This window comes from Antedon bifida, chromosome 9, assembly GCF_963402885.1.
Source record: "Antedon bifida chromosome 9, ecAntBifi1.1, whole genome shotgun sequence".
NCBI lineage: Eukaryota > Metazoa > Echinodermata > Crinoidea > Comatulida > Antedonidae > Antedon > Antedon bifida.
In genome coordinates this window covers 15,529,771-15,557,350 of record NC_136234.1, presented here as the reverse complement: position 1 = coordinate 15,557,350, position 27,580 = coordinate 15,529,771, and the positions used below count along the sequence as shown (strand labels likewise).

The 27,580-nt window shown below is 32.3% G+C and overlaps 1 protein-coding gene across 5 annotated transcripts in view; it reads left to right on the top strand.

Annotated features, from left to right (window-relative positions):
• The window catches only part of LOC144852821 (apoptosis-stimulating of p53 protein 1-like), a 55,048-nt gene that overhangs the window by 3,918 nt on the left and 23,550 nt on the right, over positions 1–27,580 (top strand). For 3 of the 5 annotated variants that reach the window (XM_078710828.1, XM_078710829.1, XM_078710830.1), the window contains exons 2-4: positions 8,236–8,388; positions 8,999–9,115; positions 15,734–15,792. In XM_078710828.1, the coding sequence (XP_078566954.1) occupies positions 8,238–8,388; positions 8,999–9,115; positions 15,734–15,792 (327 nt within the window). In that variant the 5' untranslated portion in view covers positions 8,236–8,237. Of the gene's footprint in view, positions 1–8,235; positions 8,389–8,998; positions 9,116–15,733; positions 15,793–23,156; positions 23,302–27,192; positions 27,566–27,580 lie in introns of those variants that run through there. The other 2 variants (XM_078710833.1, XM_078710832.1) reach the window with 2 other exon arrangements.

Sequence of the window (27,580 nt, the reverse complement as noted above, 5' to 3'; positions counted from 1 at the left end):
TATCTGTTATTAATTTTTATGAACAGATCATTGATTATTATTGTAGTTTATTAGTCACTTGTTTTAGAATTGTGGTTATTTGTTTATTGTCTACCAGGTGTTGTAAAATGACTGCGGATTAGGAATTATGCAATTAGCGTTAAGATAGGAATTAAATAAACCTTATTGGATAAACTCAAATTCGGTTTTATTTCCATAAAATATTCAATTAGTATTGGGTGCAAATTAATTTTGCTGAAGACCTTGATTGATTATTAAATTAATTTTGCAGTAATTCATTTAAGGTACATAAGAATTAAAATTAGTAATAAAAGTTTTGTTGTACTAATTTGTACAGTTCAATATCAATATTATTTCAATTAATATTTTATTGAATTATTTTGAAATAATACAATAAATTACATTAATTATTAATGTTATTAGCTTAATTTTGTTAAAATGTTATGTGAATTAAGTAATTAATTTTTGTAGTTACATAAATATTAGCTAATTATTGTAATAGTTTGATGAATTATCTAATTACTTTAAGGCAGAAGGCTTCATTCATTTCATGAATCAGATGACCTGGGGGAGAGGGGGTTGGGCTCAGAGGGGATGGAGACTAGAGACTTTTTGGTCCATCACAATTTTGGGAGAGTTTACTACAGTATACTAAAACTACCAATGCTCTGTATAATCACATGAGGATCTGAGAATTTGATGTCCTATCTTTTACATTACAATTTGTGAAATTTAGAGAAATTACAGTAAGGGGTGGGATAATTAATACAATAATACAAAAGCATGGGATTATACTTGGTACTGTACCACACCATTTTAAGATTTAACAAACCCATGTTTTATTAATTGAATTGAATTTAGAATAGTAAATAAATTATTAAATAGCTGTTAATCAATTATTAAATTCCAATTAATTAGTCACGCTGAGTGTTACGCCCGATAAATGCAACTGTTGAGTTTAATTGTGCGATTATTGATAAATTTCAATTACGATCTCTTAGTAAGTGTTTTATGTAAACATTGATATTTAGCTCAATTAAAAGTAAGCTATTAATTGCGAGTGGATTTGCGTTCGTCTGGCTTACCCTAGGCTAGTAGTAGTACTTAGTAGTTACCTGAATGATAAATTCTTGTTTTATTTTTCACTTTTATTACCTAATACTTTGATTACATGCAGTAGATGCAATTTTATTTGTTTGAACTATCACGTTTCAAAACTAAAAAATGATTGCAAAATATGATGATCCATGTTGGAGAATCGTTAAGAAGCTATACTCGGACCAGGCCAAGAAAAACTTATTTCTGGTGAATGATTCGGAGCCTCTGTTGTTGTTTACGTGTTGTGGTATGACATGTTATATACAATCCTTCCTGATCTTAAGCTCTATCTACACTATCATTCAAACTAGATTGACAAAAAAGTGTGATGTACCCAAATATGGTAGTGATACGACATCATCATGTCCATGGGTACGTCACATTATTTTTTCATATAAAGTTTGATAGGGTAGACAGGCAAATCCAAGCCCCCACCCCCTTCCCTAAATTCACAATGAAAAAGATTTGACATTACACTAAGCTCAGTTCAGCCCTTTAGCTCATTTACCATTTTTATGCCCCCACAACCTCCCACCCACTTTCCCCATTTTTCAAGGGTTTCAGGATTCACCACTGGTGGTTGTCTTGTTTTGTGAATTGTAATAATCTTCATTATCATATAGTGCTATGTACATTTAAAATGTATTTTTATACACTATATAATTTAATAGCACGTATCGCTCATAAACTCCAGTATAGCCAATTACTCATACCATAATAATAGCTTTATGCAAATTAAATGCTATAAATGTCTGTTAAATTGAGATCAGACTGTCTCATTGTAAAAGAATGTTTTTCAAATTATGTGCATTCATTATTAAAAATGGAGAGCTTATGTCATCATTATTAGAACATTATTATTGGTATGTTTTTTAACATATTTACTACTGTATACCATGGAGAAATAAGTTAGTTAATAACTTATTTCTCCATGTGTATACTATTGTCTGCAAAAATTACATTAAACTTTATACATAATAATACTGTACTGTAGCTCTATGTTTCCATGTGATGTATGTACTCTTGTGATCTACTATACAGTATATTTTTTCAGCTTTAATAATGGATTAGAGATTTTAATATCTTTATTTAGTAAACAAATATTAGTGGGTTTTTTTCATGTTCTGAAAAAGAAATCAAACATCTGTAAAATATAGAATCATGCATTAATGTCATGTCTGTGTTAATGGGTTTCCACAAAATGAAATCAAGTTTTTATTGCAGGTTTTTGTCATTCTTGTCACATGATGGAGAAGTTTCCTTTTTAATACTAGTTTCAATTTGATCAGTTTTTCTGAATTCTACTTGTTGGTATGTTACAAAGAGTTTTAGAAACAATAAATATTTTGCCATTGTAAAGAATTTTCCTGTTCTTTATATAAATAAGACTTGGAATTGGATGTAGAAAACTTATCTGGCACCAGTAAGATCAGTGGAATTTTCAAGTGGAGGTAAATTGTTGATTTTTCAGTGGGGAGTCAATGGCTTTTGTTATAATCATTACACTCTATTACATCATCATAATATTAGTGGAATAATTCATAATGAAGGATTAGATTGGATTTTAAGTTGATTTTGTAATACAATGTTAACAAATTCCAGCATCTGCATGGTATTCCATATGGACTATTGTTGTTGGCTTTATTTGAATTTATAGATAAGTTTAAAAAAAAAGGAAAAGAAAGAAGTTACAAACTAGAATTTAATTCGTCACTTTGACGAATTATAGGTGATCATTTTTATCATTTTACTGAAATTAATTTTTTTTTAAACATGCACGTACGTTAACATACGATCGGAAAATGTTGATGTATGCCATCCTATTATATGCTTATAGTGCTGAGTTGTGCCTATATGCCATATACAATATGTACAGTATATACTGTATATCTATATACAGTGTAGCATAGTTGAAATTGCGGGACACATGTTCTAATTTTTTGGCATGATGACGTTATCAAACTAAACTTTAAGATGACAATTTCGAAAGATAATTAATTGAGCAAAAAAATATAAGATTTGGAAAACAATTTGGCACGTAGAAGCGCTGTGCGCGCTCTTTGAATTGTGTATAACTTTGACGAAAAATATGAAAAAACTACTTTTTCACTTCAACTGGCCATATGTTAACGTCACAACATCCGATAGGCTTAATTTTTATATGAATAAATATCTACATTTCATCAGCTTTCATAATAAATTATAATCATCAAGGTAACCTTCAATTCTGAAGAGCTGTAAGATATTCAAATTTACTGCGAAGGTGAAATTACACGGCCTACGTTATTCAAGTTTTTACGCGTGATGACGTCATTAAAATGAAGATAGTGTCAACTCATGATAAAGATAATTAATTAAGCAAGCACATACTGAAAGTTGTGCGAAATTCGAGCACACATAACCAAGATGCGCTCTGTTGAATGTGATAATCTACACAAAAAGATAACAAATCCTAATTTTTAAATTCAAGTGGCCATTTGATGACGTCAAAACATTTTGTACGTCAAATGTGTACATGAATTCATATCTACAACTCAATGGCTTCCAGAATAAGTTAAAAAAATCGGGGGTCATCTTGCATTCTGAAGAATTATTTTCATTTTAAAAAAGACCTATTTTTCACCATTTTCAGAACTTTTGTAAAATAAATGTGCGCATTTTGTCATTTTTAACGTGCTCGTATAGCGTTATTTTAAGTCGGAACTGACTCAAATTTGGTGAATGTACTAAGGATGGTGAGTAGAATGAGATTTGTAAAAAAAATTCATATTTTTTACGCTTTTTAAGTATCGCGCGCGCAAAAACGCATTTTTGCGCAGTAATTTTTTGAAACACGCAAATGGCCTAATTCATGCTCTAAATTGATCAAAACTTAATTTTGAGCTTTTTAAATTTTTAACGCGCGATATCACGCGCATGAACCTACGTGCGCGTGCGTTTTTATTTGCTAATATTTTTACCCTTGATCTGAAGTTTACATGTAGTGAATTTCATTAATATGTGATAATGAATTATGGAGATATGATTGATAATGTGATTTCGCAAAATGGCGTATAAATGTCGTCACGGATGAGTGATCACGCTGGAAAGCTTATTAGGATTAAGTTGTATTATTTGAAAGATATTCTGAAATTTTTGTAATCATTGACATTAAACTTTTTGAGATAATTGTTACACAAAATAGTGTACAGAAACAATAAAAAGACTAGACATGTAACTCGTCACTTTGACGAGTTTGGTTTTCCGCCGCGCAAGTGGTGCAACATTAACATTAAGGGGATAGGTTGAGGACAAAAGGAAGTGTTCACGTTGGCATTATGACCTGAACTGAAGAATATGATATGTTGTTATTGCTGAATTTTATTATTTAAAATCATATATAGTATACACAGTATAATCTGTATCCATATCACATACAGTGTAGAATAGGTGAAATTACGGGACCCGATATTTATTGCAATTTTTAACATGTTGACGGTTTTAAAATGAAACGCGAAGGTAGCATTTCCGAAAGGAAATTATCTCAGCAACAACGTATTAGCGTGTAGAAGAAATTTGAATACGTGAAATATTGATGCGCGCTCTTTTAAATGTAATGAATTATGACGCAAAAGATGAAAATACGACCTTTTTTATTTAACTGGCCATATGATGACGTCACAACATCCGATTGGCAACATTTTTACATAGTTTCGTATCTACAATCCAATAGCTTCCAGAAAAAGTTTTAATCGTGATTATCACATTTTATTCTTACGAGCTATAACAGATTAAAATTTACTGTAAAGATGAAATTAATGCCACACGTGATTTAAATTTTTAGGCATGATGACGTCAAAAAAATTAAAATATTTTTAACTCCTGCGAAAGATAGTTGATTGACCTAGACAATATCAAAATCGGGGTGAAAATGGAAAACGGATAAGTGGAGATGCGCTCTATTCAATGTGGTAAGCTATGACGAAAGATACAAAAATCCTAAATTTTATATTCGCGTGGCCATACGATGACGTCACAATGTCCGGTTAGCCATATTAATACCTGATACGATATCTACAACTCATCTACTTCCAGAATATGCCATCCACAAAAAGTTGACCGTCTAGTTTAGAAATTACGACTGTTTAAAAAAAGGCATATTTTAAACGAATTTTTTAACCTTTTCATAAAAAACGCGCGCAAATTGTCCAATTCGACGTGCTCGTATGACGTATCTTTAAGTCGAAATTGTTTAAAATTTGGTAAAATTACTAGAAAAGGCTGGAAAAACATAAATTACGCGAAAAAAATACGTTTTCAATGCTACGTGCGCACCGCACACGTAAAAATGTGCGCACGTGTGGGAATTTTTGACATGCTTAAAACGACATGAAACGCGTAGAAAGTTGATTACAAATTAATTTTGCGCATTTTGAAATTTTAAATGCGCGTGCGCGCGTAACTTTGTGTAAAACACGCAATTTTTTTTCCACAGAAAGTTAGCGCATAATATAAATTAAACTTTTGCAAAGTTTCAAGTTGAAATGTTATTTGGTTGTCGAGCTATGTTAAATACGAGAAAATCGTTAAATCGCGCGTACGTCACGTTGCGCAATTGTAAGCATCATGAAAAGCTTCGCTTGACGACGTTACATAAATGTCAAAATGTCAACATAGTTAAAAAAATGTTATGTTTGCAAGTTTTAGAGAAAAGCGTTACACAAAAATCATACAGAAAGAAAGAAGATGAAAAAAAAGATGATGATGATGATTTCGTACAATCACAAGAGGTTTTCCTGCAACTTCGTTGCGGAAAACCAAAAAAAAAAAATAAAAAAAAAAATAATAATAAAGATTTTATACAATAACAATAGGTGATCATTTTATTCTAAATGATCACCTAAAAAGAAAGTTATTTTGCGTGTAATTTGATATTTACCTGTATTTTAAATTTTTTTTTATAAAGGCAGTATATATATATAACTATGATGATAATTAATCATATATATTTTACACTTTTTATAAGCAAGACATAAGCATATTGAAGTAGTAATTGTTGCACTGTGGTTTGGTGCTTGCCTTCCAATCCCAAGAACCTTGGTTCAAATCTTGCTTCTGTTAACATTTTTCTATCGCCTACTGTATGCATCGATGTAAGCTCTGTCTACACTATCAAACTAGTTTGATGTGCCCAAATATGGTGGTGATATGACATCATCATGTCCATATATGGGCACATCACATTTTTTGTCACATAAAGTTTGATAGTGTAGACAGAGCTTAGTTTATAAAGCATGTTTCCCATTCTGTAATTGGCTTTCTGTTTGATGCATGTCAAGATAAAAGCATTCCAAGTTTTAATTTTAGAAATTTAGTAACCATGTTGGAATTGGAAACAAAAGTAACATGTTGATCAAACTGTAGTACAGTAGTTGCCATGACCTGAGCAGAATCTGATTTTTAAGAGCTTGATGTTTATGTTAGTTCTAAGATTGTTTATAGTAAAACACAATGAAAGGATTATTAGGAGTGCTGTGATGTACTTAATAAAAGCAAGACAGATGGAGGAATGTGTGTATTTTGAAGTTAATTAACTCTTTTCATCATAATTTGAAAGGTAATTACTCTTCTAAAACATTAGTACAGTTCTTCTGTGAACTTTTAAGTTTGTTCTGACAACCTAACGATCTGTTCAGAGAAAAGATAGGGTAATGTATATTTGTTGTATTTACTTGTTCCTAAAAATATTGGTAATTAATAATATCATGGTGTTTTTTCCATCGTAAATAGCATTTATATTTATTGACTAGTTAATAGTTTGTAACTTGCTATATTTTTCAGTAATCTTCAATATCATCAAAACTATATAATATTAAAATAGAGAATTTCAATAGTTTTTCTACACATGCACACATGTTTTTGAGCATGCATAGAAGGATTTTAAAACTTTACAGTTGTGTAGCTGCTTGGGTGTCAAAATGAAAGGCCACCATGCTGTTTTGACACCCATATTTTTCAGTAAATACCTTTTCAAATATTACCTAGTAAATTTTGTGCCTAACTCACCTGGATAAACCGAAAAAAGCCTATTGTATTATCTTCGAGAAGCTAGATATGATTTGCAAAGTGGAACACCATTCCAATGGTGTAGTCCCTAATTTTTACAATTTACCAGATGCCAATAAAAATGAAATATTGCAAAAGTCTGTACTTAGTGTACAGACCTTTGCAATATTTTATTTTTATTGTCATCTTTATTAAATAAGTAAAGGAAAATAAGTATATAAGTTTTAAAGAAATGAAGCTATTGTTACAATTTCATTGTTGTTATGACTATATAATGAAGTATTTATAGTACTGGTTTTTTTTTATGACTTTAAAATTGAATACGGGAACATAAAAGAATACTTGAATAAAGAGGTAGAGGTATACACCACACTAGTATAGTACCACGTTATGTCAGAATCAATTTAGTTTAACTATAAAAAGTATTTTAGATAAAGATCACTTAAAATGAGACCACAAAGTATAAGTTACAAAATACTGTCGCTATAGTAACTTTAACTTTATTGATCATTATCAAAAATTTGTTTTTTCTTCAATTTCTCTATGATGAAATAAATTCCCTGACTCATTTAATCCGTGTATTGTACCTAAAAGCGTGTGTGTTTCTGAATTATATCTCTAAATTTACCATTCAAATAAAACCTGAAGCTAAGATTTTGTGAAGAAATCAGTTCCGGTTCATTGCATATTATTCCTTTATAAGTTGCTTCTAGCTATTGACCTGAAGTCTTACTAAATGTGTAGGTAGTTGTATTAACCTGTATAGGTAATGGCTTTTATTAGAATTTTTCTTAAAGAAGATGCTGGGATGTTCTGTTTTGGTTCTGTCTCTCCTCCACGGTCACCCCACACCCCCTCCCCCATTCTCTCTCCCCACATCCCCTGTGATGTCTGTTGACCTACTACAGTAACTCTTCATGTTATACAAGGTTTATGCTAGGTAGGAGTTCAGTGGAACTTTGGATATATTTCTGTAATGTTTTGTATTTCAACCAATGTCAAACAAATTGACAAAACAAATCCCCCCAACCTACTCAACAGTGCCAATAATGACTGACTGCTAAATGTGTATGATTTTATTTTATCTTTTAGAAATGAGCGTAGAGGTTCACTTTGGAACTAATCATAATGATGTGATTGAGGTCCCTGTGACGCACCATACTATTGCGCAAGACATTCTGGACTTCGCCTATGATACTAAGGGCCAGGATTTTGATTATCTAGCGGAAATTTGGAGAGGCTGTGGTGAGATTTTTGTTCTTAAATCGACAGTAAATTTAATAAAAGCTATTATTACTAAAATAAGAATTGGTGTTCACAGCATAGACTTGAAATGTCAAACCAGAGAGATGTTTACTGGTCCAACAAAAAAGTATACCAACCGAGTATACTATAATCCCACACTTTTTTCACCAAATTGATTATACCAAGGGCCCTACTCTGTCGTATGGTAATTGTAATTCATATGAGGTGACCAGGAGCAGGGCTAGGATTTACCTGATGAACAGTCCCAAGTTCCCAAACGGAGCTTATTTGTTTACTATTCAGATTGGCACTATTCAGTGGGTAAAAATAATTAAAATATAGAATCTAAAAGATATTTTTTTATTTTTCCTCATTTTGAAGAGTGTTTCTGACAAATTATTTTTTGAGAGGGAGCTTGACTCTGGGACGTTATTATACCTGGCCCAGGATTATGGGTTCTGATCATATTCATATCACAGCAGTATTTATGTCAAATATTTAAAGATGTTCTATATGAATTTGCAGGTGCCATTCCTAAGCTACGTTGATTAACCCCTGGTGTTCTAGGAGTGATTGATAGCTAATATTGTGTTATTATATATCTTTACAGAACGACATATCGGGGTCAGTGAGAATATATATTATATACTTAAGCATTGGGGCATTCATATTCAAGAAGTGAAATTTTATCTGCGTTACGAGAACGGCAACGATCTGTATTCTCCAGGTAAGAATGTTTAAAGTTTTTTTTAAAGTATTTTATTATGACAAAACACGTTGAACATTGGTAAATTCAAAGAATTGTAATTAAAAGATGTTTGATGATTTTTTTCATTTGCAAGTTTATATGTAGGTCACTTGTAAGAAAAATTTTGTGACTTGAGATGGACTAGTACACCAGACCTTGTTCAGTTATGCCTTGAACCTGTGCTGAATTAATGGCTATGATGTGTAGAACCCATGCTCAATATTTTATCAATATTAAAAAATTATTACTATATCAATTATTTTTAGCTTGGTATGTTAAACAATGTAATACATCAAATTCCAGAAATTCTAACCCGGAATATTTCTGTTGATCCCTTATATAAATGTTGTGGTTTATGAACAAAGGATTTTATTTATTCAATCCCCAAATGTAATGTACAGTAGAAATTTTACTTTCTATTTTTGTGTGATCAAGCAATTTGTATTTCTGGTCAGATGAGTAAAGATTTTCTACAGGTGTACTAATAATTCTAAAAAGGTATTTGATCAAATAATTGATGACTGTCCATGGTTGGTACTGTAGAGGTCTCCCTTCTTCAAATGAAATGATTTTGATTGAGAGTTTGGTCCATAATTAGAATCACTGTCAATGAGTGGCTAGCTATATCTTGTGCTTCCGGAGCACATGCACAACATGGTCTCAATTTGAGGTCATCTTTAATTGGTCATGGATGTCTTTGTCTTTTGAAATGATAATTTTTTCATCCCATCCTTATTGTCTATGGATCAGTCTAATATTCTCCAATTGAGTCTACTGTATGTGTGAATATAGGTGCCGCCATAACCTTAAATCCAACTATGACCCCTGAAATCCACATATGACCCCTGTAATCAAACTATGACCCCTAAATCCACCTATGACCCCTGTAATCCACAATTTTCCCTCCTGTAAGAATTCACCTACAAACAAGCCCTTAATTCCACTTATTTTTCCTTAACTCCTCAAGATTCACACCCATCCTGCTTGCCTGCTTGTTAGAGATGATGAATAATTTATGCAGATTAAAATATCTAGGTCCTTTAAATTGCAATGTGTGGTTCTCTTTAATGTATCCATTCATATTTCATAGGGAAATACATAATGTATAAAACATATGATGCAATGGAATTCCTGATATTTCATTGCTAATGGATTGACGAGTCTGTAGCTCATACAGTAGATAATAAGGCTTTGTTTTATCTTGGGAGCATACTCAATAAATTTCTACAATTTTCCAAGATGCATCGCCCATTTCCAATCACTGTAGGCATGCATGTTCTGCTCTGTTGATTTCTAACTAAAAAATAATGTATTTTATACAGTTGCCCAGAACTGTACACATTTTGTGCTAAATTAGTCCAATTAGCCAGGTTTTCAAAATACTGTAGATTTGACAGTATACAGTATAATTTGAAGAAATGAAGAAAATCCCGGTTTGGTTTATAACAACATTCACAATACAAATTAAAAGCTGTGAAATTCCTTTTATATTAAAGGGATCCTGTCTTCAAAAGTTATTCTATTTCTACAGCAGTTAATGTAGTAGATACATTTTTTACTGCAGTAACATATGTTTCAATGTCAATTTATGGAGCAGTTGCTGCAATACAGTGTGTAAAGTATGCTTATCTTGCTAATTAATTGCAAAGACAGTTTCTAACGAGTATCAAAATATAGTTACTGCAGTAACTGCAGTAGAATAATTTTTACATGATCCCTAACTAACTAGGTGGCAAATATTTTCTTGAGGCAATTTGTCCTAAAAACATTTCTTTCAAAATGACTTGCCAATTACGATGAAAGGAAGAGTTATTTTATTACCTACCTAAAAACAAATTCAACCTCGTTTTTATCTATGAAGTATGTAAACATGTTCACCTAATTTCACTCTAGCAAACGGACTAAATTGTAAATGAAATATTGTAGGGTTGTAAAATTCTCATTATGGCCAAATCAGTAATGTAGTCGTTAGTTCTGAAACTGAGGAACGATGTCAAAGGATGACTACCTGAGGCTGTCAGTGATTCTTGCTTCGCTCTTTATTTAAGAACAAATCACCTCAACCCGGTTTTATATATATTATGCTGAAATCTAACATACATAGTTTAACTAGGATTAAATCTCAAAATTCATCTTTTTTACAATCCATGTATCCTCATTTAGTTCAGTTCGGAAAGACTGTATTTTCGGATGAAAAAATGTCTTCACTGACATTTAAATGTTAATTTTTCATTTTTTAAAGTTCCAACTTTCAAATAGGGAATGCCATGGTCTTTTATTTAAATTATACTTAATTATACTATTGTTATTAGAAATCATAATTTTATTCATTTTAGTCTTTTAGACATTTTGGTAATTAATTGTTGGTCAATTAATCTAACATAATTTTCACATCCAGGGTTTGAAATTGATTTATTTTTTATGAAGGTCTTTCCAATATAAAGTAACTATTTTGTGATGTAGCAAACGTGAGATTGATACTGTAGTTTGAAAGTTCAGTCGATGTTTACTCGCACAGAACGCCAAGACAACTGTGATTATGTTATTTCTACGAACGATTGAATTTTTTTTAAATATGACCATTTAAACAAAAATAGCATAGTAAAAAAGTCATGACTTTAAAACATGCTCTGGTATCATGAAATAGTTCTAATATTGGATATTCTTAAATATTACTGAGTATTGTCCCAAGGGGTCTGGGTACGAATTTTGGCAAAAAATTAAGGGTCCAATTATACTCCGAACAATGGAATTAATCAAAATCTCAACATTTTACAAAGTGAAATAGTGAAAATATTAATTTTTTTTTATTTTGACTTATCTACTTTAAATACTCTTTTTGCATAATCCTTAGGATACAATATACTTATCTCTTTCTCTATATTTTTGTGGTGATTGATTGATATCTCTGAAATGAAAAGAGATAAAAAGGTTTCTGGTTATACATATTAAAGCATTCATATACTCATTACTGGTAAACATTAAATTGCTACGGTATAGCGTGCATACCTATCGGCAAGACTATATGTGCATGCTAATGTACGCATAAGTTGAGTCACTGTCGACAAATGATAGTCTACATGTAATGTTTCTTTCTGTCGTTAGTACAACTAATCATGTCTGTGTCCTTAGGCAATAATATAATTTCCTCATCTTTCAGATGGGACATTAAGCTATGGTCTGTTGCTGTATTAAAAATGCACATGAAAAGGAGAAAAGGTTAAATTACTTCGAAAGAGTTGGAGATTGTCCTCCTCTTTCAATCCAATGTTTTGACAATGCCATCTTTCACACCTGCCTTCCTGCCTTCACACGATATAATAAAAGGGGACAAAAAATCTTTGCTGCGGTCTGGCTCCAGCAAATAAAATCGCATCTCAATGTTTCGTCCATGCGGCAGTCATTTCACTTATAGATGCGTGGCGTGTCGTGAAAACGGGAAGATGCTAATGCTTTACGTGCAATAGTATGCGAACCTTAACTGGAGACAGACGGGACCAGGTGTGAAATGCCCTTAATAAAGGTATCTGAAAGGGAGCTGTTATTGTATACAATGAAATATTTTCATACTATAAATAAAATCTTGGGTTATTTATTTATGACTTTTATTTTTATTAGCTTCTAATGACTTAATAGTTATGTAATGTAAATAGTGTGTGAATAATTTGTGTCTCCCACTCACAGCCTAAAGCTCTGTCTAATACTAATCAAACTTGATGCTCCCATATGGACACGATGATGTCATATCACTACCATATTTGGGCACATCACACTTTTTTTTTGGTCAAACGACTGTAGTTTGATAGTGTAGACAGAGCTTTACTGTACTGAATTGCACATAGGATGTGTGGACAACAATATTCATGTCATACAGCTGCCGTTAAGACGTTTTATTTGTCCACAATGACATTAGATTAGTAAAAATGAAATGAATAATAAGAACATGGTATTCTTTGTTCTCAAATCCTATGTTTCACATTACATCTCTATCCTGTCATTTGATATCATTTGAGGATGATGAAAAGAAACATTAATTATCTTATTGACCATTATAAAAAGACAATGATGCATAGTGTCTCATTTTACTATGACAAACATTATTATTATACACAAAGGAATCACGTTCTGGTCAGTTTTTATTTATTATTCAACAAGAAATCACTGAATATCGCTAATTTAAATTTATACTCTCATTTTTACGTCCAGTGTGGACAGGCACCATCTAATTAGCAATTTCATGATGAACTCTCAGATGCAACATAATTGTGAAATTGGTCTACAAAATACATTCATTTTTGCTAAAGACACTTCTGTCTCAATATACAGTATCCAAATGACTAATAAAGAAAAGGGAATAAAGGTGGCCTTTCTGAAATGGATAGAGCATAGGATAGAGTAACAAATGTCATGTTATGTAATACTAATAGTGATATTGTATTAATATTCATTAGGTTCCCATTGAGGTCAAATTTGAAATGACGTCAGTCCTTTGATGAAATTATAGAATATAAATTTTATAATTAAAGACATTTTATTGAGATCGAACCTTGAGTCTAGATAAAACATGCTCTGATAGTGATATCATGAAATAGTTCTAATGTTGGAATTCTTAAATATTACTGTATATAGTAGAGTATCGTCCCAAAGGGTCTGGGTCCAAATTTTGGCAAAAGATTAAGGGTCCAATTATACTCCGAACAATGGAATTAACCAAAATCTCATATCTTAATATTTAGCCTAAATTATTAGGGTGGAGAAAATTTACTCTAGAATTTAATTAGAATCTATTATCACTATTCTATCCTCATTGAGAAACATGATTGAATAACAATACAATTGTATGAAAACATATGTTTGTATTTAAATAAAGAGAAGGTTAGGATAAAAAGCTTGACAAATCTGGCCAGGAAGTACCATATGTGATTAACGCAAAGTAAATTAATGTTGAATAGCGTGTGAACATTTGTAAATGTTGCTTTAGATGAGTTCAGCTGGAGGCCTAATTTAACGTTGTACATCTGTCTGAGTAATAAAACATTTAAAAACAGCAAATTGGCACACTTGGTAAAGTAGTTGGTCATTAAATTAAAATGTTATTAAATATTTTGATAACATGATGACAGATCTCACCTGGATAAGGTAAATGAAAAGAGGATTTTAAATGTTTTTTTTTGTTTTTATTTTACTTTTAGTAAATGTAAGGCTAGAAATGTCAAAACTTTTTAATCCAAACACCCCCTTCAAATCGCCTAGCAAAACTCTTGTAGTATTGTATGGTCTGTGCCCCAGTGGTGTGTGTTCGTTTTGCTAAAATAAGCAACTAGCAGCTAGCAAATTTGTATCTGGTAACTTAATTAATTCCACAAATTGAAATAGCAGATAAAGCAAGTACCTTTGCTACTAGATTACTCAACTTTTTTTCCTCAAAAATTTACAACCAGCAAACATTAGCAATAAAAATCTAATCTTTAACTAATTATAAGTTTTGCTAGTTTGCTTGAGTGAATTTCCAGCCCTGAAATGTTTTGATATACACAGCAATTTTAATAGCTGTATTGTACAATATTATTAGGCCTTGTTTCTTAAATTAACAATTTTCTAACTTTAGTGTTAAATTGTCAAGTAATATTAAATATTACTTGACAATATTGTTAATATGTTTTTGTTTTTTTTTTAGTACTGTATTCTTTTTTTAAAGTATAAATACAGGGTTAAATTGTCAAGTAATTTTAATTATTACTTGACAATATTGTTTATGTTTTTTTTTTGTTTTTTTTGTAGCACTCTATTCTTTTTTTAAGTATAAATACAGGGTCATGTTTCATGTCAAAGTTGTAATTTAAGCTGAGTTTAGTTTATTGCTTGGCAGGATGACAAAAGTTTCAGGTTTAGATTTATTACCTAGCAGTTGTCACTCCTATCACCCAAGCTACCTTGAAACCACATGTCCTCATGAGATGATTGGCCAAAGATGATCACAGTTAATGTCCTGTGTTATACAGGTGAAGAACTGGTTCCATTGAGTTGAGGTCTGTTAGGCCTAGACCAGTGTTTGGATTTGAGAATAATTTTTGTCGTCTGTCCGTAGCGAGTTGAATGAATGTAATATTTATTATATAGGAGACAAGAAGTGTAAAGTATGTAATTGTTTGTTATCTATAGTATCCAAATTAAGTTTGTTTTACTGTAAATAAATATTTGCCATTTATGATTTATTTGATGATACTATGTAAAGGGTCCGGCATGGTTCTGGCCCGGCGTCAGCAAATCAAATAGAACGTCAATGTTTAGTTTTCATGACGCTCCACACAGCTATGCGGCAATAGATATTCGCAAAAAAGCGAAACATTGACGTTCAATTTGATTTTCTGGAGGCGGACTGGAACCATCTCGAATCAGTTAAAGACCCTGTACAGTAAGCTTGTTATTTTTTAAACCCATGTTGGGTTCGAACCCCCAAAAGCTTCAAAGTGAGTGATTTTATTTTAAATAAAAAGTTCAGAAATGTATTATTGTTGTCACTGTATAAAAGAAAGGATCTAGAATTTTGTGTTTACTTTGATTGAATGATTAAATTGATTATTTCTTTTTTCATAGGAGGAAGATCTTATCAGATGTCAATGATGAAGAATGCTCCAAACCATGATATTAATAAGGTACATTTTAGAAATGTATTTATATATGTTGTAGTTATAAAGAACCTGGATAGTTTAAATACCTGATTAATGTGTATAACATTGCCGGCTTTTAAGTAACGCTAAAGTGGTACAGACGGAGTAATGTGACAGTGTTGCCGCCTCCTACTGAAGCACTATACTGCCTCAGAAGTATTGCGATATCAATATTGTTGACCCACTTTCCGTTACTAAAAGCATACATTTTATGTCTTGAAATAGCGCTTCGCAAATATTTGTCATTTTTATTAGCGTCTTTCAACAATTATTTAATAAATAAATTCTTGAATCAATAATATTTGTTTGCTTATTGTATCAGTTGACAGCCAGTGGTGATAAATGCTCATTTAAAACTAGATTTGATTCTCATTAATTATTCATGGTCTTTCTGCTACTACACCTGCCAAGGACAGTCATATAAACAGTCTTGAAAATAAAGGCAATTGTTGTATAGTACTATAGTAATCAAAATCAATATAGTAGTGTATACTGTAATACCAAATCAGGTACACGACAGGTCAGTTTAGTAGTAAACCACCAGTCAACAAGTAAACCATATCAATACAACAGGTATGTATCAAATACAGTAATATAATGACCATTTGTTGTTTTTTTTTTACAATGTAAAACTAGATTTTGAAGGTAAATTACCGTAAAATATTTTGCCATTCTACTGTTGGTATGTTTCAAAAATTGTGTAATGATATTTCAGTATATCAGGTCTATGAAATGTTTCAGTTGTGTGCGAAGATTGTGAATTTGAATCTTAAGTGGGAAAGTATGATACTTTTTTTGAAGATTGGGTAGGCTGTTGATACCAAGAAAAAGTTACTTTAGGTTAATAGGAAAGGGCAATTTATCCTACAATTTGCTATTTTGTTATTTGCAAACCATTGTCTTCTACGTTTTTAGTATTCATTTATGAGCGCCACCAATTGGGATTTTGATTTTTGTCTACTATAGTTTCTAGCTCAAGTATAGGTATTTCACAATACCACTTCATGTGTGCCAAAAATATGAATATTAACTTGCTATTTGCATACAGACAAATACAATTTGACTATAAATATAATATTTTTTATTTCCACATAGAATAAATGTCATTTTTAGTACGCATACATAGTAGTTTTAAATTACATTTGGATGTTAAAAAATGTTAACATTTGTCATCCATGAAAAATACCTTTTAATTTTGACACATTTTTAGTTTATGTCAAATAGCTTACCAAAAAGACATCCAATTTAATCATCAACATTTATCATTTTGCTTTAAAATTGCTATTGCCTTGATCTTTAGGGGCCGTCCAAAAACTAATTTTCCGCGAGTTCCGCGATTTTACCTTCATAGTTCATTGAACCTCATTTCCGCGGAACGTGCGATACAAAAATATTCATTCGGAATGCTCGCGGAACGCAATTGATGAATATTCATATAAACAATCAAAATGTTGCCGCCCACATATCGCGAGTTCCGCGGGGAGCCTAATTAAATGTTTACAATGTACCAGGAACTACGACTAGGCTAAAACGGAAAAACATTACATTCAGAACTAATGAATCAACTAGGTCCTTTTACGACGATAATCTTGTATACAGTAGTATCCCTCCTAGGCCCAGCTAGCCGATATGTCAGCTAGCCCAGTCTAGTTAGTAGTACCATGGAGTAAAGCCCACGTCATACAGTAGTATAATAATAATTATTATTGTTTTGGCGGCCTACACTATAAATGATTTAATCCTACCTTTTGTTAGCGAATTATAAAAAACAACGACACCTAGGCTAGGACACCAACAATAAAATATGCAAAATAAATATATATTCCATGTTAAGATTTAAGATAGACCTTTTAATAATTATTAAATACATGTGTAAAGAAAATGCCCGACTAGAATTTGGATGGAGGGAAAAAAACATGTGAATCGTGGGAACAGTTTAGAGCAGCTAAAAGAGTATTATATTACGTTTCATGTCATGTGACACAAAATCCAGGTACACGATCTTAATTAGCCACCCCTGTACCGAGTTGAAAAAAAAACATGCGAGAGGTTGCGGTAAACAGAGAGTATCGTGTTTCATGCCATGTGACCAAAAAAAACTAGGTCTGTATAATTACGGTCTTCTGTCGGCAGTCCTTTTGAGCGACCGACTGAACGTTCTGATACTATATTTAGAATGAATTGTTTACGATCTTTTTTGTCGGGATCGTTTCTGGATCGACTGGACGTTCGCTATATTATTTTTATTAGTTGGCCTAGTTCATTGTGTTGGATCGTGTCTCTACGTTCATTTACAACGTGGGAAATTTATATTCGCCGTTGAGTAGGTATAACACGCACGAAGGAAACGAATACGATTACAAAATATTATATATTTTTATGATCAAAGTTGCTGCGACTGAGAGTGGATTCTGTGTATTGTGTACGATAGTTTATACCATGCATTGTACTTATGTACTATATCGTTCTTAAAATAATTGTAACTACTGTAAAAATAAAAGATTATGCTTTAATACCTTCAAACTGTTTTGTTTTTTCTTTTGTCAAGAGTTCACAAAAATATTTTTGGTTTTTTTATTTTTTTAAAAACTTTTTATGGAGGTATATTTTTTGCGCGATGGACGTTTTGGCCCACTTTTTTTTAGGACGAAACGTCAAACTTTTAAAATGCGAAACAGAACAAAATTGACTATGTATGAAATATTATTGCCGATGACAAAATTGAGTTTTGTATTGTTTATATCCAGACGTAATTAAAACATTAAATTTAATTGCCACCGAGCGAAATTGTAGGCCCTAGGCTAACTAATCCGTCCAAGCTGCTACCCCCGCCTCACTCATCGGCCATGGTCCGCCGTCTCTCGCTCGACTCATCTATCCAGGAAATTCCCTATTCTATCGCGAGAACCGTGATGTTGGTCTCAATAATACTAAACAGTGGGCTGATTTATAGTTTGAAAACAGCTTACGGCATTTCTTAAGTGAATTTTTATTCAACGTATTCATTCTTCTTTGATGAATCCTTTGCCAATTGCTGTGTAAATCAGTATTTAAAGTTGTGATACGAAAAGTGTGTGTAATTATTCCACAGGTAAACCAGGCATAAGAAAACCCATCGCCCAACAGGACCTCGTGGTGTGCCGATCTCGAGATCATCGTAAACAAAATTGGTAGAGTCCATTATGTATGGGGTGTTTCCTATTTACGAACCTATAAAAAACGCGCTTCGACCACTGTGTAGGCAAAATATTTATTTCGTTAAATCCCTAAATTGATAATCGCGTATTCTGTAATCACGTGACTGATGATGTAATCTCAGCGACGTACTAAATGCACGTGATTTAATGTGTTGGGGGGAAAAGCTTGCTGTTTACCACATTACATGATTCACGGTGCTATTCGCGTTTTCTTGACGTAAATCGGCGGCGTGTAAATGAAACAATTGTTTTCACCAAATTGCCGTTGTCGACATAGAGCGATCGGCGGCTAGCGTGGCTAAGCTAAAAAGTACGTATTAATCAAAAATTACACTAGCCCAGCAAACATATTTGCTAGTTTTGAAATTTCAACTAGCAATTATGAAGAATCTACTAGCAAAATGCTAGTTTGCTAGCGTGAATTTCGAGCCCTGCTAAAATAAAAAGAGAGGCGGCTGGATAATCAGGAGCGGGCGGTGACGCTTAACAAGTATGTTTTTTATTTGGCCTAATTGTAAACAATATTGAAATATAATTTGTTCTTCCGTAAAAATCAATTACCGTAATACCTGGCCGCCAAAGCGTACAAACGAGTTAACACTATATTCTCCAGTATCGGCAATACTTCCGCGAGTTCCGCGATATTGCAAGGCTTCCGCGAGTCTCGCGATATTAATTAATATTCATGAGTTCCGCGAGAAAATCAAGCTTGAATGATTTTGCCTCATTACCGCAAGAGACGTTCACTTTCATGGTTGAGTAAGTAATAGAGTATATAATCGCGGAACTCGCGGAAAATTAGTTTTTGGACGGCCCCTTACCTGAATGCCATTGCTTGAACTCAGGTGTTGTTACTTATAACTGGTGAATGCCATGTTAAAACCTTGTACAGATAGAGTACTTGTTAATTATCATGAAAAATGTATTGTTGATTGAAGGTAGCATTGGTTTTTAGACTTGCCTTTCACCATATTTGTCATCAAATCATTCACTAGATAAATGCCAAACCATAGAAGGAACTGGATGCGAGTTAGGATGTTCACATGTACAGCATAAGGCTGGTGTATCGTACGCCTTTGTGTGTGAATGCCACTCACTTGTTTATAATGTCTTCATGTGTTGTTTTCCATAATTTTCCAAAACTTGATAACAGGTTGTATGCATTCATTTTATTAACTGACCATTGACCTATCATTCAACCAGTCAGAATATTATTTATTGTCATAGCTCCCAGCATTCATCCTCATAAGGTAGTAGATAATAAATATCCTTTCTTTAATTATTGTTATGCTTTTGTAGTAGAAATGTTGTTGAAAAATTGTATGAGTCGACCCATTATACGATCCTCAGGAGTCATGGATACAATAACAAGTGCATAAGGTTGTATCAAACAACACAAAATTTGGAATACTGTTAAAATGTTCATTTATTTACTGTAGGCTACTGCATTTACCCTAGTTATTAAAAAAAACCCACCCTAAAACTTGTGTTCAATGGAGGTGTAACTTCATCCGTGTCGTCAGTGTAGTATTCACCAACAGCTTTTAGAAATTAATCAGTTTGACTTCGTTAACATTTTTAATATACATTTAGAAAGTACTGTAACCTGATTGATCAATTAATTGTCAAGGTACGTTGACATCTCTGTCGGCCTAATCAAGCGTAGATTAGGTCATCTCCAGGGATTGTATGGTCTGAAGCATCCAATAGATAGATGTGTGATGCTTGTAACCTTTATTTACTTTACATCTTACTTGTCACTCTGAGAGTGTTATTATTAATAGCAATTTCATACATGCTTAGCCACCACTTCTCCAAGACATTCAACCCTTTAGCTAATGATAATTTTTTTTTCCATTTTGCAATCTTTGTGCTCCTTTGTTTGGGAAATAAACAAATTAAATAAATGTAAATTATAATCGTCCTTGCGTTTAATAACTGATGTCCCATTTGAAAAGATGTTCTAAAAAAGAATAACCTACCAGATGAAATTTATTTTTTCGATAATCTTATAGATCGTGCTACTCATAATATTTTGGTATTCTAAAGCTCTGTCTACACTATCAAACTAGTTTGACAAAATAAAGTGTGATATGCCCTAGTATGGTAGTGATATGCTTAAATATGGTAGTAATATGGCATCATCATGTCCACATATGGGTACATCACATTTTTTTGTCACATAAAGTTTGATAGTGTAAACAGAGCTTAAAGCTTGTACTCCCTGTAGTAACCTGGCACTATATATCCCACAATTTACAACAACTACTACTCTACGTTTAGATATTACCAGCTTTCATCCATTTAGAAATAATCTTATAAAAGTAACCTGTAAGTTCTTATGCCATGCATCAAAATATATGTAACTTGTTTGTCACGCAATACAAAAATCTCTGACATGAAACACATGGTTATAATACTCTGACAACTTAAAAGACAGCACGTTTAGCTTGCAAGTTAATCGAAATATAAGCCATTATAAGATCGGTGGCCATCGTTAGACAGAAATCAGTACAGTACATCTACGTCAGGTGTATCCTTTAATCTGCATCAAGTTAGCACTGTTTGATTAGATACTGATCTTGGTAAGTTGTCTTGTAAAACTGGTATAATTGTTAGGTAATTGAAAATACAGTTCAAAATTGCTGTAAGTGTAAACTGTAAAGCTCTGTCTACACTACAAAAAAGTGTTATGTGCCCAAATATGGTAGTGATATCAACCTGGCCATATGAGTACATCACATTTTTTTTGTGACATACAGTTTGATAGTGTAGACAGAGCATTAGATACTGTATGTCTATGATTTTGGTTTTTTTTTGTTGAACATCTCCAACTTGTGATTTGCATAGTTAATCCTCAGATATATACTGTACCTGTAATTTACATGTCAATTTAAATTTCAGGTATATGGATTGACCAACTCTACATTTTAGTTGCATTTTTTGTTTCAAATTCAAATCACTTTATTTCCATAAAAAAACAAAATACAAGTTACAAGACACCTTTAACTGGGAAAGCCTTAAACTTGTTTACGCCTATCTCAACTTTGATTATTGCGCCCGCCTACCTACTACTAGAGTCTATGGTCCCAGAAAACACATGGGACATTATCAATTAATTAATTAATTTTTTACAATAATGGAAAAAGGGGAAAATAAAACACCATCAGTAAAATCAGACTAATTTGTTACAGGGTTTGAAACATAGAATATAAAAATACAAGTAGCTATTTTCACCCATGTTTTTTACATCACTTCTTTTATGTCCCTTCTATTTGATAAATTGTAATGATCTCTTCTTATTATTGGTACAGCATAATTGGCGTAACTTAACTCACAGCATTAATTGCTTGGCGATTGCTTTGGAACTGTAAGATCGGTTTGTAAATTGAATTATAACATAAAATGAATATTAGTTTGATTAGATGTGTTGAACGTGGCATATGGCAAGGTGTACTAAAGTGACACGATCAATACCATTGACCTAGGACTGACCTGTGTGTAATGCTATTATTATTGAGGTACTGAGCAACCAAGATGAGAATGAGTGGCAACATCTTAATACAGTAATGTACTACAGTAGGATGTTTCTTTACAAAGGGTGATTACACAATTTTTTAAGAGAGCAATACAAACGATATAAAAATCATTTAATATTATTATCTATACAGCAGGAATAGGCTCTCTAGTGCTATTGTAAAGTGTCGTGAAATAGAGAAAAAGCAAAGTAAACTTCACTTCATGTAAAATCTTTAGTACTTGGAAACAATAGAAAACCACACACAAAATAACAAAACAATTTAAACAAACAGCAAACAATAGGATGCAATAATATAACCATACTGAAACCACAGATATTTTTAGGAACTTTTATTTATTATTTTACTCTTATTCTTCATCCGCTAATAAAACTAAATTTTCTATTATTCAATTTTCAGTGTTGTTTATTAATAAAAAATTACTCAAATTACATCAATAGACTGAAAAAAGTGGTGGTTTTTTTAAAGACATATTTTGTACTTATGTCAGACTTATTGATATTCAGTAGCCAATCAGGAAGTAATACTGGTTTGTGGTTCAAAGGTCAACAAGCTCAGGTAGTTGATCAATCACTTCCTCTATATTCCTGTTTGCTATTCTTTCCCAATATCCTTCCTGATTATTGTCAGTTTTAAATCCCACAATACAATGATAACTAGAACAGAGTGACATCAGCTTTTGTCGTGATTATTTGAAGTATCTCTGCTTTGATTTTATTTATTGTAAGAGAGAGAGAGACATAGTTTTACTGACTTTTGTAAGTATTTTAACTCTTTTCACTCAAACTTTAGGTTTTAGTTTTACTGAAAATTTGCACTAATAATCATAAAACATTAGTTTAGGCATAGAGATATTATCTATGGTTTAGGACATGTCCTACTGTACATACAGTACTCCAAGAAATGACACAACATGTTTGTGAATGAATGTATTTATACATTTTTATTGTTGTATTACATTCGGTAATAATATTATTGTTACATTTTTCATTTTATGTTTTTCATTTTTGTACAAATTGTCAATTCTCAAAGCTCTGATTCAAGTCATACTTTTGTACAAGTTCATTGCTACACACTACAGTATTGTACATGTATAGTTAGTACTAATATACCTCCAAAAAATAATTAAAATATTATATGGTATCCTCAACCATCCAAGAAATTGTTATTTATGATTGAGATTTGATAAAATAAATTACAGGCCTTGCAAAGAGAGCAATCAGGTTTTGTGTATTTTTTATACGCATGAAGTTTGACAACATAACACAAAATTCCGATTATTCAATTTATTTGTCAGTTTTTGACAAATTTCTTGATGGTGTTCCTACTGGATGACTAAGATTTCGTTGTTTTATGCCAGTTGTTGTCACGTTTTTCCGTAATTGTTAAATCTTGTACGAGGCAATTCGCAAAATTATAGCTGTCTTAATGTTGTTAATCATTAATAGCTTCATGGCCTAATTCAATAATAACAATTTATGACCCAGTTGCATTTTACATCGCCATGTACAAGTATTCCAATTAATATTATAATTGGTTATTTTAGCTGGATATTATATTCTGTTCCTTTGTTAATGACAGCTTTAAATGGTTTACCATAATTGGTAATAGCTTAGCAAGTATTTATAGTATTGTTGTTTTACCCTTTATTGAATGTCAGTTGCTGTTTTACAATAGTTACAGAGTATTTTGTTATACCATCTAAACGTTAACTTATTTAATTTATTTTTTTGCATCAAGTAAAGTAATCTCTGTAGTTGTAAATGTTGACTTCAGTATGTTCATAATGTTCTGACATTCAGTGGTATACTGTAACACACAGGAGGGACGGGCCCTGGGTTCAGCACTCCAAAGGGCCCTCCAACACTGGGCTGCTCATACTCTAGTGCCCCTTAAGGGCCTGGGCCCTCTGAGTTTAGCCAGTTAGCTGTTATGCCACTGCTCGCATTGGGAAATGTGATATTTATTATTTAATGTTTACCATACTATTACTATAGGTAAAAAAATACCAAAAAGTTACTATTAACTCACCTACAGTAGATACTGTAGGGAAGTTTTGTTTAAGGTCTTGTAGAAAAGGTCCCAAATTGGTTCAAACGTGGATTGTGCCCATATATGAACATGATGATGTCATATCACTACCATATTTTGCTATATCACACTTCTTTTTTACTAGTTTGATAAATCATAGTGTAAACAGAACTTTAAATAGCATCCTGTTTTAAAGATTGAATGTATAGCAATTAGGTATTAAAAACTATTAGATATTCTTCAGTGGGAAATGAATTTTAGTATTTGTATTGAATCTTTTTACAGTGTTTGCATTGTGAAAATCCAAGCCATTTGTGTAATGTTTCAGCGTGTAAGTCTTTATGTAATTGTTTTATAAAGACATCCTGGTTTTAAGTCCCAATTAGATACCATTCACTGCATTTACCTTATTTTAAAAGCCCTACAATACGGCAGTACAGTTATACATTGTGTGGTGAAATCTATAGAGACACCTCATGTGTGGTTTTATTGTACTATCACATAATAAGTCTTTATGTGAAGGTAAATGTATAGCTTTGATTATTTTCTTCTAGTGTTTTTATATTATTGTAACAAAAATAAATCAATGTATTTTTTTTTCATCTATTACGTGAAAGTATTCAATAGAAATAAAGCTGAAATTGTTAAATGACTATGGTTGGAGTACTTGTCGTGTGGCGCAGTGTGTTGGACGCTGGATTACCGATCGTGAGGTCGTGGTTCAAATCCAACTCTCGCCACATTGCTTGTATCCTTAGGCAAGGCAATTTACTTACATTTGCCTCTCCCTACCCAGGTGTATTAAATTGGTACCCAGTTAGATCAAGACACAACTTTGTGCTGATTATAGCTGCATTATGGGAGTATGTTTCCATACGTGTTTGATCCAAAAAATGACTGTGGTAATAATGCTTGTAAAGCGCCTTTGAGCATGATTACTGAAAAGGGCGCTATATAAATGTGGTATTATTATTTGCCGGTTGGGATACTTATCACTTGTGTTGTATGTTGCCGTACAATGCAGTTACACACTAGCCCTTGTGAATATATTTTCATTTCAATTTTAACAATTTCTAACTAGAAATTTACAAATTCTTTTACATAAAAAAAAAGATTAATTTCCTATTAGTATTCACTGTGGCCAGGCTTTATGCTTAGCACATTACAACTTGTGTATATTTTTACCAGCATTCCATTATAGGTAGTAGTAACCAATTTTATAGCTATTTGATATGATATTCATACTAAAAGCTTTACCTAATCTGAAGAAGTGACATTTTTGGCAGGGAATATTCAGAAACGATTATATTCAAATTAGGCCATTGATAGTATAAGTATGCAGTAAATATAACCTTGATATACCCAGGTAAAACTAATCAAGTGAAATGTAGCTTTGTGGTTAAGATGCTCGGCTACCACCAATGTCAGAATCCTGGGTTCAAATCATGTTGAATTATATGCCCAAAGGTTAATCTAATTGGTAACTAAGGCCCTGTTTCTGCTGCCAACTAAATACCGTATATTATACGGTATTTTTTGAATACCGTATATATACGGTATATTTTTGGCAGCAGAAACTGCGCTCATAAAAAATATACCGTATTTTGTATACCGTATTTTCCCCACAAAATTTGTGGATAAAATACGGTATTTACAAATTTATACCGTATTTTTTGTACCCGTTTCTGCTGCCAATAAAAAATACCGTATTTTTTTTTTACATGACAAAAGGTCACCATTCGTGTTTTTATTGTCTGTCGCTGTTAGCTGCTTTACACACATGTATAGATATATTCGGCGAAAATGTGGAGCGAATACGTCACAGTTTTACTAAATAAATGTGTGTGGGGAAGCTAAAATGTCTGACCAACTAAAAGGTAATAAAAGGGACAACCACATTTATAAAGACATTTCTAAAAAAATAAAGCAGGAGTATGGAATAAACTTGTCTCCAAAGCAAGTAAACTCAAAGCTGAAGAGCCTGCGAAAGCAGTACAACATTGCAAAATACAATAACTCGGGGAGGGAACGAATTAATTGTCCCCATTACGATGTTTTCTGTGCTCTCACAACATCTCTATCACTAGGGCTAGGCTGTTGAAAGTGAGACGTAAAACTTCCTTTATTGCGACTTTTAATTATCGATCAAATAAATGAATGGCAATTTGGGTAAAAAAGATGAAATTTAACACGACCACCCAAGAAGTATTGTTAGCAGAAACGGGGTACTAAAAAATACGGTATAAAAAATACCGTATTTTATACCGTATTTTTATACCGTATTTTGAGCAGTTGCCCCTAAGTTGTGTATGCAAGCAATTCCGTGTGGTGGTTGGCACCCCTGTTGAGGAGTGGTCATTATGGTTTTGTAGGTAAGCTAACTAAAATCAGAACCATGCATGATTTATGTATGGCTCAGCTGCAGTATGAGTTCAAGGGTTCCCTGGTTCAAAGTAATTACTCAAATCAGTATTAAATGCTCCCAACAATTGGACAGGTAAAATTAAATGTGTCGTAATACAAAAAAAAATGTATATAAGTATATAAGCTATACTATAGTGACGTTATTAAATCAGGTAAAGAGATCCAATAGTGTAGATTTGTATTATAACCTCAGGCTAAATGTTTTGTCATACCCTGAAAATTTTACCCTAATGAAAGTACAAAGGCCTCTGCAAATAATACCATTTAAAAAATACACAGGTACTTATCCAATGAAATGACAGCTCTCTTTAGCCTTTTGTACTCGATGCCCTTGCTGTGTGGTGATACTTATGCATAATAATAGCCTCGGATTGTATAAGCCTTTTATGCATAACAATAAATGGAGGGCCATTGAATTGAATGCATGACAGCCTGCTCATAGTGGTCGCATTTATTACTAGTATGACTAAGGAACATGGATGTCTGGTACAGTAGTAGCTAAAGGAAAATCTTTTTAATAATATTTCATTTCCTGTAGTTTAAGGTGGATATACTATTAAAGGAAAGGTAAGTTAGAATTGC